Source organism: Molothrus ater, chromosome 27 (assembly GCF_012460135.2).
Source record: "Molothrus ater isolate BHLD 08-10-18 breed brown headed cowbird chromosome 27, BPBGC_Mater_1.1, whole genome shotgun sequence".
In the NCBI taxonomy this organism is placed as follows: Eukaryota; Metazoa; Chordata; class Aves; order Passeriformes; family Icteridae; genus Molothrus; species Molothrus ater.
In genome coordinates, this window is record NC_050504.2 from 5,637,648 (window position 1) to 5,647,837 (window position 10,190).

At 62.7% G+C, this 10,190-nt stretch overlaps 2 protein-coding genes across 3 annotated transcripts in view; one reads left to right on the top strand and one right to left on the bottom strand.

Moving 5' to 3' along the window:
- The window catches only part of LOC118696560 (puromycin-sensitive aminopeptidase), a 34,421-nt gene extending 34,071 nt beyond the window's left edge, over nucleotides 1-350 (bottom strand). The window contains exon 1 of one of the 2 annotated variants that reach the window (XM_036398749.2): nucleotides 160-348. In XM_036398749.2, coding sequence (XP_036254642.1) covers nucleotides 160-282 — 123 coding nt within the window. In that variant the 5' untranslated portion in view covers nucleotides 283-348. Of the gene's footprint in view, nucleotides 1-159 lie in introns of both variants that reach the window. The other variant, XM_036398750.2, reaches the window with a different exon arrangement.
- A 4,637-nt stretch (nucleotides 351-4,987) lies between these two features.
- MRPL45 (mitochondrial ribosomal protein L45) lies at nucleotides 4,988-9,981 on the top strand. The gene is made up of 8 exons (XM_036398751.1): nucleotides 4,988-5,072; nucleotides 5,256-5,451; nucleotides 5,986-6,103; nucleotides 6,686-6,784; nucleotides 7,298-7,346; nucleotides 7,565-7,714; nucleotides 9,018-9,191; nucleotides 9,624-9,981. Exons 1-8 carry the CDS (start codon nucleotides 5,016-5,018, stop codon nucleotides 9,675-9,677), a joined length of 897 nt encoding a protein of 298 aa, XP_036254644.1. The 5' UTR covers nucleotides 4,988-5,015; the 3' UTR covers nucleotides 9,678-9,981.
- Nucleotides 9,982-10,190: the final 209 nt, after the last annotated feature.

Genomic DNA, 10,190 nt, shown 5'->3' on the forward strand with positions numbered 1-10,190 from the left:
GGGGGTGAGGAGGGGAATGAGGAGGGGATCGAGGAGGGGATTGAGGGGTCCCCCGGGGGCTCTGCGGGGTCCCCTCGGGGGGCGCGGGCCGGCGGGACCCCTCGGGGGCGGGGCGGGAGGAGGAGGACGAGGATGAGGAGGAAGAAGGGGGGGCCCTACCTGCACGGCGGCCTCCAGCTTGCCCTCGAAGGTGAAGTCGATGAGGTCCGGCTTGAGGCAGAGCCCATAGTTGAGGGGGGACACGTCGGCGGGCAGCCGCTCGAACGGCCGCTTCTCCGGCATGGCGGGAGCGCGGGGGGTGCGGGGCTGCGCCCCCCCCGGCGGGGCGGCGGCGGCGGCGGCGGGGGGGGGGGGCGGGGGGGGGCGGGGGGCGGCGGGGGGGGGCGCGGGAAGGGCGACGAGGCGGCTCCGCACGGACGCACCGAGAGGGAGCAGCGGCGGGAGCGGAGGATGAGGAGGAGGAGGATGAGGAAGATGAGGAGGAGGAGGAGGAGGGAGGGGCGGGGGCGCGCGCGCGCTCCCGGCTCGAGGCGGCCCCGGTGGGGGAGTGCGGGGAGCGGAGCGGGAGGGGGGGAGGGAGAGAGGGAGGGAGGCACGCGGGCGGCGCGTGCGCGTGCGCGCGGCGGCGCCACGCGGCCGCGCACGTAGCGCGCGCGGGGGGCGGGGAGGGGAGGGGGTGGGGGGGGAAGGCGGCGGGAGGAGTTGCGTAAGCGCTGGCGGGGAGTGCGCCTGCGCAAAGACAAGCCCCGCGCGGACACGCCCCTTCACGGCGCGCCTGGCCACGCCCCTTCCCAGTTCTGAGGGACGGGGCAGCCCCGGGAATGGGGATCCCGGGAATGGGGATCCGGGTGAGCCCCGGTAATAGGGATCCGGGAACGGGAATCCCGGTGTGTCTGTAATGGCTATCCCAGTAATGGGGATCTCGGTAACGGGGATCTCGGTGTGTCCGCTCCGAGTGGGCCTGGCACAGTGCACCCCATTAACTGAGGCTCCCGGTGCGCCCGGTTTGGGCAGATGCTGGCACCCCGTTAACTGTGGGCACTCAGGTCAGCTGGCCTGGGTGGGGATTGGCACAGTGCACCCAGGGGCTCCTGGTTTTGGGGTGACACTGGCACCCCGTTAGCGGGGCTCCCAGTACTCCCAGTTCAGGGGGATGACAGCTCCTGGGTCTCCCAGTGCACTCAGACGGGGGGCAGAGCTGGAGTGGTGCCCCCATATTGGGACACCCCGGTTTCCCTCTTTGCTCTCTGTATTTCAGTTTATTTCTCACTATTCCTTCCCCAACGAGATTTATTTTTGTTAAAAGTGATACTTTGCTGTTTAAAAAATATAAGTTAGTGCTGAGCAGGGGAGAGATCGATCAGGGAGTGGAGAGAGCGAGCAGGGATCTGGGGAGGAGAGCTGGATTCGAGGAGGGATTGGGGATTTGGGAAAGAAAAGGGATTTGAGGAGGGAAAAGGGATTTGAAGAGGGAAAAGGGATTTGAGGAGGGGAGATTCCAGGCAGGAGGGAGCAGGGATTTGAGGGAAGGAGCAGGAATTCAGGAGAGGGAGATGGTATTTGGGGAGGGGAATAGGATTTGAGGTAGAGAGAAGGGGTTCGAGGGAGGGAACAGGGATTTCAGGGAGGGAGCGGGGATTCACTGAGACCTGGAGGAGCCGGCGGCACGAACTGGGGCAGGGAGAAAGTACAGACGGCTCTCAGCAGATGGTTACAAAAACCCAGCGCTGCCGAGCCCGGGTTCATCCGGGGCTGCCGAGGGGCCGCATTGTGCTGCAGAGCCCCGGGGAGGGAAAGGGAGACAAGGGAACAGCTGGAAACAGCTGGAAACAGCTGGAAACAGCGCGGGGGCTGGGCAGCTGCCGCCCTGCTCCGTCCTGCCAGCTCGCAGCGCCGCGGCGGGGCGCGGAGCCCCGCGGGACGCGGGGGGACATCGGCGCTGCGAGCGGGGCCAGGGAATGCTTTGGGGTTTTATGGAATCCTGGCGGGGTTCTGGGCGGAAAGCCCCGTCTGCCCTGCAGCGAGGGAAGGGCTGCACCCCACGGCTCGGCGAGGAGGCTCCGTGTGCAGCCCGGTTTGCAGCCGGCGTGGACGGAATTGGACTCAGCCCGGCCGTGCCACGCTGGGGACACCCCGAGGCCACGGCAGCAGGAGAAGCCCAGCTGTGCCCCGGCCGTGCTGGGCGACTCTGCCAGGGCAAAAGTCCCGTCCCCTCCCGCCTGGCCTCGGTGCTGGCAGCGCGTGTGGCCGCGGGTGACTGTCCCTGGCAGAGCCACGGGAAGGTCAGGGCCAGGATAAAACTATTCCTGGAGCGGAGCTGCTGCGCTCCGCGGGAGGGGAGCGGAGGGGATTGTCTCCTCTCAGCTTTAATTCCCATCCCGGATGGCCGCGGGGTCACCGGGTGCCCTCCCGGCCCGCCGGGGGGGAGATCGGTGGCCGCGGTGGCCGCGGGGCTTGTGCTTGGCAAAGGGCTCCGGGCGCTTCCCGCGGGTGCTGCCCCGCACGGGAGATGCTGGGAGGTGACAGATGCTGCTGTCAGCAAGAATCCGGGAGAGGGAAAAAAAAAAAAAAAAAAAAAAAAAGAAGAAGGAAGAAAGAGAGAAAAAGAGCGAGGCTCCGCGGAGAAAGCCGGGGGGACGCCGCCTCCTCCGCCGTGTCCCGACCAAACCGGGTTCTCCTGTAGTGCGAGACTGCGGAGAGCCCGGGGACAAACGGACGGGGTGGAAGCCAGGAGCTGTAAAGCTGTAATTAGCCCAGAGCCACCAACCGCTGTCAGTGCTCCTTTCTAATTAGGAAAAACAAGGGGGAAAAAAAAATTAAAAAGGGGGAAGAAAGAAAAAAAAATTAAATTCCCAGGAGAGGCTTTTCTTTTCTTCTCTGTCTTTCGCCGGAGTTTTCGCTGTTGCTGCCGGGAGCGGGAGCAGCCGGAGGGCACCGGCTAATCCTGCCCCGCAGGTCTGGGCCGCCGGCTTAGGGCTGGAATCTCTGGTATTCGGGAGCGCGGGGACAGCAGCGCTCCGAGCTGCGGGGCCTCCTGCTCCGCGGGTCATTCCCGGGGGCTTGGGAGGCGTTTTTCCCTGGATTTCCCCCTCTCCGCGTGTGCGTGCGGCTCTGCCCGTCCCCTCCCGCCTCACCGCCGGGCACCTGGGACAGGTTGCACAAGGATGGAGGCAAACGTGGCCCAGCCCCTGCCTGGAGCTGGCGGGGACAGTTCGGGGCGGGTGCCGAGACCTGATCCCAGCCCTGATCCCGCTCTCACACGGGACAAATCCCCACGTGGTGGTTTTGCGAGGAGAAGAGCGCAGGTGGGCTGGGGACATCATCCGGTGCCATCTCCTCGGCCCCATCCCAAATTTCCTCAGGGATGCTCACAGGCTGAGCCCCGCACGGGCAAGGACGTGGCTCCAGAGGGGTTCCAGAGCGCCCCAGCGCTGCCCACGGAGGTGAAACCGGCCGGGATGGCATCCGGGCCATCCGGGAGAGCCAGCTGGGCTGGGAAAATCCAGCCCCACGAGTCGGGAGCCGTGGGAAAGCGCCGGGGCCGCGGGCTCTGGGGCCGGTGACTCAGCCCCGGCTGCTCCAGGATCGGCTCCGGAGCCCCGGGGCTTCACCCCAGTTTTCCAGAGGGCTCCACTTTTCCTACCGGGGGCGCTGCGGGAAGCGCTCTCTGCTGGTTTTGCCCCCCGCCCACCCCAGTGAGCATCACACCGAATTTTGGGGGGTGCTGGCGGGCAGCAGACGCGATCCCCCCAGGCAGGGGGGCCCGGCTGCCCCCGCGCCCCCGGCCCGGCCCCGCACGGCCGCTCCCGGCTCGTCCCGGCCCAGATAAGAGCGCGGGCCGGGATCAACGGTCTCGGGCACAGCGGAGCCGTCACTACACATTAACCAGCTGTCCGATGGAGCAACGCGTCCTCGGAGCCAAGATCAACAGTCCCCAAAGCAAACTGGGAGCGGGGCCAGGCGCAGTGAGCGCGGCCAGAGCCTCGCGGCGAGCCCCCCGCCCCCGAGGGCCCCCCCGGGCTTCGCACCCCCGGGCCGGGCTCGCCTTTGGCTCCGCGGGCCTCGCCCCGCGGGCGTGGGCGGGTGACGAGCATCCCCAGGGTGTCCCGGCGGCTCCCAGCGATGGGGTTTCGAGGGAAGAGGGTTTGGGATGAGCCGGTTTGTGTTCTAGGACGCGGGTGCCGCATCCTGGATTGTCCCCGGGATATTCGGAGGGACCCCCGAGCCCCCCCGCGCTGCGGGCAGCATCCCGGGGGTGCCGCATCCTGGGCTGTGCCAGGAACATCTGGAGGGACCCCTGCCCTCGATATCCCCCCCTCCCCGCCAGCGTCAGGAGCTGCTGCGAAGGCAAATCCCAAAAGCATCGCACAAACCCCAAAACCCCACGGAGCTGCTGGGGGTAAAGGAACCTGGGGGGGTTCTGTGGATCCGGGGGGCTCTGGAAATCCGGGGAGGGGGTCCTGCGTGCCCGAGGGAGGGGCTATGCAGATCTGGGGGGGCCCTGCGGGTCTGGGGGGGCAAATCTGGCTGTCCGGGGGTGGCTCTGCAGGTCCGGGGGGAGCTGTGCGTGTCCGGGAGTGCCCCGCGGGTTACGGGGGGGTCTCCGCAGGTCCACGGGGGGTCACTACAGATCCGGGGGGGGTCTCTGCAGGTCTGGGAGGCTCCGACACCCGCAGCATCCCCCGCATGGGGCAGGGTGGGGGTCCCGCGCGTCGCACGTGACCCGTGTGGGGGGTGGGGGATGGGGGCAGTGCCATCCCCTCCGCCCCCCGCACTGCACCACGCACGGGGGTCCCCCCTCCGCGCGCTCGGGGGGTGGGCGGAGCCTCCCGCGCTGGCCCCGCCCCCCCGGCCTCCGCAGCCGATGGAATTTTCCACTCGCGGGCGCGGCGCGGGCTCCCGCCGGCCACGCCCCTTCCCGCGCGCGCGCGCCCCGCGCGGCCCCGCCCACACCTTCCCCCCCTCCGCGCGGCCCCGCCCTCCCCGTTCCCGCCATCCCCCGCGGCAGGGCAAAGATGGCGGCCGCCATGGCGGCGGGGCTGGGCCGCAGGGCCCCGCGGCTCTGCTGGAAGGTGCGGCCGGGCAAGCGGCCTGAGGGGCGCCGGGGAGCGGCCGTGGGGCCGCGGGATGAGCGGGGCGGGCGCTGAGGGTGAGGGAAGCGCGGGGGGCCGTGGCGCGTGCGAGGCGTAAGGGGAAATCAATTCAGGCTTGGCGGTGCTGGGCTCACTCCGGGCTCTGCCTTTGCCTCCCCGCAGGCCGCCGAGTCCTTGCTCCGTCCCGGGGCGCTGCCGCCCTGTGTGGTTGTGCCGGTGCGGAGCAGGAGGAAGGGGCCGCGGCTGCCCGAGTGGGCCCGGGAGCTGAGCCCTGAGGAGAGGGAGAGGCGGCTCCGGTCCGCGGCGCCGATCTTCCCGGACGAGCGCATGGAGCGCACCTTCTTCTTGGCTTGCACGGGTACGGCAGCATGGCGCACTCAGCCTGGCCCGGGTGATGTGACAGAGAGAGGATCAGGCTGAATTCCTTCCCCACTGTTCCTTCTGGCCGGGGGAGAGGCCTCCCTGCCTGATCTCCAAAGCTGTTGGTGCCTTTTACTTGAATCCTGGAATCTCAGAGGGGTTTGGCTTGGGAAAGCCTCTCCAGTGCCACCCCTGCCATGGGCAGGGACACCTTCCCCAATGCCAGGGGGCTCCGAGCCCTGTCCAGCCTGGCCTGGGACAGTTCCAGGGACCCCGGGGCAGCCACAGCTGCCCTGGGAATTCCATCCCAACCCTTTCCCACCCTCTCAGGGAGGAATTCCTTCCCAAAATCCCCTCTAATCTTCATTTTGAAGCCATTTTCCCCTCTTCCGTGCGTTGTGAGGGAACAGCAGAGCTCAGCACCTGTGTATGAGCTTATCCCAGGAGTTGTGTCTCTCAGAAATTCTCCCATTTCCCCTGTTCATCCCCTGGGCTCTGAGCCTCCCCCTGAGCTGCTTTTCCCCCACCCCAGCTGAGATCATGGATCCCTACGTCCCTCCCGAGGGCGATGCCCGCCTGACCTCGCTGTCCAAGGACGGCGTGACGCAGCAGATGCAGAAGCTGAGGCAAACAGCGGCCTCCCAGCTGGCGTACGTACCCCTCGTTAGCTAATTAGCGTAATTAACCTGCTGCTTGGCCTGTCCTGGGTCTGTCCATGGGAGACACTCCTCCCCCAGTTCCCCTCCAGGCCACCCCAAATCCCCTCAAAACTCCCACAAACGCCCCAGGACCCCAGTGTGACCCCCCTTGTGTTCCCTCCAGTCACCTCCAGGCCACCCGGGACCCCCCAAATCCCCTCCAGGAACCCCCTGTGTTGACCCCCAAACCCCCCACACCCTCTCAACCTCCACCAAACCCCCTCTGTGAGGGGGCTGAGGGATCTCTGGGTGATTTTTAGGATTAAGGGGCTGTTTCCTCCCTGTTTTTCCCATTTTTGTTGTTGTTGCCCCTTCCCCTGCAGTTCCCACCTCTCCTGCTGGGAGCAGCCACGCTGTGCACTCCCAATTCTTTTAGGATTCTTTGGATTTGGCTCTTTTATGATCACCTGAAGGTTTTGTCTTAGTGGGGGATCTCAAATTCTCAGCTGATAAAAGCTGGGATTGAATCCTGTAGGATCCAAACGTCCAGGACAGCTCGAATTCTGTTCTTTCCTTAATTCCTTTCTTTCCCAGCCTTCGGAAGATCAAGGATCACGACCCGGATTTCAGCACCAAAACCTTCTCTGAGAAAGCCCAGGAGATATTTATTGAGGCCCACAACTCCCTGGCAAAGTAAGGCCCTTCCCTGACCCATGGGGAGCTGGGATTTGTGGGGAGAAAAGCGGGAATTTGTGTGGGGAGAAAAGCGGGAATTTGTGTGGGGAGAAAAGCGGGAATTTGTGGGGGTGAAAAGCGGGAATTTGTGTGGGGAGAAAAGCGGGAATTTGTGTGGGGAGAAAAGAGGGAATTTGTGTGGGGGAAAAGTGGAATTTGTGTGGGGAGAAAAGAGGGAATTTGTGGGGGTGAAAAGCGGGAATTTGTGTGGGGAGAAAAGAGGGAATTTGTGTGGGGGAAAGCAGGAATTTGTGTGGGAGGAAAGGTGGAACTTGTGGGGGCGGAAAGGTGGAATTTGTGTGGGGAGAAAAGCGGGAATTTGTGGAGAATGCAGGAATTTTAGGGGAAAGCAGGAATTTGTGTGGGAGAAAAGGTGGGATTTGTGAGGAAAGCAGGAATTTGAGGGGAAAGCAGGAGTTTTTGAGGAACCTCTTTTCCTGTGCTGAGGTGACCGGGGCGTTTCCTCTGCAGCTTTAACAAGCAGAAGCTTCACTCCCTGGTGACCGAGCGCTGCTACCCCGTAAGTGCCTGGAATTCTGGAGAATTTTGGGGTGTCTCAGCTGGATGGAAAGGACCCCCAGGGATCAGCACAATCCCAACAATCCCTCCCAGGTCTGGGCTCGTGGCTGTTCCAGTGCCCAGAAAGCACCAGCAGAGTCTGAGCTGTTTTTTCACTGGGAGGAGCGAACAAATCATTAATGATAATTTAATTAATTCCGAGCTGATCTCTGCTGGCAGGAGATGGTGCGTGGGAACAGGTACAGAACCATCCGCTGGAGGTTCCTGGAGTCCCTGGAGCCCCCCAGGGTGGTGCACGTGCGCTGTGAGAGCATCCTGAACCGGGGCAACCTCTACGGGCAGGTGACGGTGAGGATGCACAGCCGCCAGGTGAGCCTGGGCTGGAGGGCAGCGACTGCAGCCCCGTGCAGGCCGTGGGCAGGGACACCTCCCGCTGCCCCCGGCACCCAGCAGCCTGCTCCAGGGTGAACAGTCCTAAATTTCCCAGCCTTTCCTGGGAGGTCACACTTGGATCACCCAGCAGCCTGCTCCAGGGTGAACAGTCCCCATTTCCCAGCCTTTCCTGGGAGGTCACACTTGGATCACCCAGCAGCCTGCTCCAGGGTGAACAGTCCCCATTTCCCAGCCTTTCCTGGGAGGCCACAGTTGGATCACCCAGCAGCCTGCTCCAGGGTGAACAGTCCCCATTTCCCAGCCTTTCCTGGAATGTCACACTTGGATCACCCAGCAGCCTGCTCCAGGGTGAACAGTCCCCATTTCCCAGCCTTTCCTGGGAGGTCACACTTGGATCACCCAGCAGCCTGCTCCAGGGTGAACAGTCCTAAATTTCCCAGCCTTTCCTGGGAGGTCACACTTGGATCACCCAGCAGCCTGCTCCAGGGTGAACAGTCCTAAATTTCCCAGCCTTTCCTGAGAGGTCACCTGGATCATTCAGGAACCTTCTCCAGGGTGAACAGTCCCCATTTCCCAGCCTTTCCTGGGAGGTCACACTTGGATCACCCAGCAGCCTGCTCCAGGGTGATCAATCCCAATGTTCCCAGCCTTTCCTGGGAGGTCACACTTGGATCACCCAGGAACCTTCTCCAGGGTGAACAGTCCTAAGTTTCCCAGTTTTTCCTGAGAGGTCACTTGGATCACCCAGGAACCTTCTCCAGGATGAACAATCCCCATTTTCCCAGCCTTTCCTGGGAGGTCACAGTTGGATCACCCAGGAGCCTTCTCCAGGATGATCAATCCCAATATTCCCAGCCTTTCCTCCTAGGAAAATCCATCCCTTCATCTTCCTTCACCTCGGTGATACCAATCCCAAAATTCTGCCCGCCCAGCGCAGAGATCCCAGCCTTTTTTGGGGTTGGAAAGCCCCCAAATCCCATCCCACTCCACCCCTACCCTGGGCAGGGGCACCTCCCACTGTCCCAGGTCACAGTTGGATCACCCAGGAGCCTTCTCCAGGATGACCAATCCCAATTTTCCCAGCCTTTCTTTCTAGGAAAATCCCTCTCTCCATCTTCCCTCACCAACCCCAACGTGCTGCCAGCCCAGCACAGGGAATCCCAGCTTTTTTGGGGTTGGAATCCCTTAAATCCCATCCCGTGGGCAGGGACACCTCTCACTGTCCCAGGTCGCTCCAAACCCCATCCATCCTGGGGCCGTTTTTTGGATCTTTTGACAGATTTTGGCCATCTATGACCGCTTTGGGCGGCTCATGTACGGCGGGGAGGAGATTCCCAAGGATGTTCTGGAGTATGTTGTGTTTGAGAGGTACCTGGTGAACCCCTATGGAACCTGGAGGATGCACGGCAAGATCGTCCCAGAGTGGGCCCCGCCCAAGGATCCCATCATTAAGGTGGGAGAAGGCTGGAAGATGCAAATCCCTGGGGGAAGATGCAAATCCCTGGGGGAAGATGCAAATCCGTGGGGATCATCCTGGACAAAGCTGAGCTGCCTGGGAGGGGAAGGTGGGGGGTTCATCCATGGGCAGAGCTGTTTGGAATGTCCATGGAATTGTTCCCTGGCAGGCTGAGGGTCGGGAATGGCTGAGGGCAAGTCTGGGATAATTTTGGGAACTATTTCCCCCTCTGCCTGACCTCCATACTTGTCTCTGCCTCCCTGTGTTACTAAAAACAGATCGTGGAGAAGAAGGAGGGGAGAACTCCAGTGTAATTCGAGGCTTCCCATCCCATTCCCTTCTCCTGCCTCCCTCTGATCCCCCTTTTTTCCCTTTCCAGAACCTTCTGCTCCCCTTTTTCCTGCTGATTTTTGTCCCTTGCTTTTGCAGACCGTGATGATTCCAGCCCCGGATCCCTCACAGGAGCATGAAACAGTGAAGTAGAAGGTTCTGGAACGCGGACCGGGACAACAAACAGGGAATGGGCTCCAGCCACTCTGGATTTGCCCTTCCAGGAGCTGGGAGCGGGACGTGGATGAGCTGTGGGAAGAGCTCGGCTCTGTCCCACACTCCGTGTGCTGCAGCCTCCCCCTCGCTGGGTTTCCCTGAGGATGAGGAGCCCTGGGAGCATCCACAGCCGCCCTCTGTCCCGGAATTCCTTGGGAGAGCCCCTGGAACATTTGTCACCTCCCTGGGAGGGGTCACAGAGCTGCTGCCCAGCCATTAAAACTTCACCAGTGTTCTCCCATCTCTCTTTCTCTGCTGATTCACAAATTCCTATTTTTTAACAGAAACCAGGAAAATTTAATTCAAGTTCTGTGGTGAGGGGAGTGCTCCCTTTGGGGCTGCCCAGAGGAGCTGCAGCACAGCTGATAATTGGATTTAATTTCAGTTTTGTTTCCTCACAAGGGCTGGTGTTGGTGGCAGAGCTGGTGCTGTCACTGAGGGAGTGGCACC

Coding starts and splice junctions, on each gene's coding strand:
- MRPL45 (XM_036398751.1), top strand. CDS start 5,016: ATGGCGGCCGCCATGGCGGCGGGGCTGGGCCGCAGGGCCCCGCGGCTC. Junction 7,347..7,564: donor TGACCGAGCGCTGCTACCCC/GTAAGTGCCTGG, acceptor CTCTGCTGGCAG/GAGATGGTGCGTGGGAACAG. Junction 9,192..9,623: donor CCAAGGATCCCATCATTAAG/GTGGGAGAAGGC, acceptor TTGCTTTTGCAG/ACCGTGATGATTCCAGCCCC.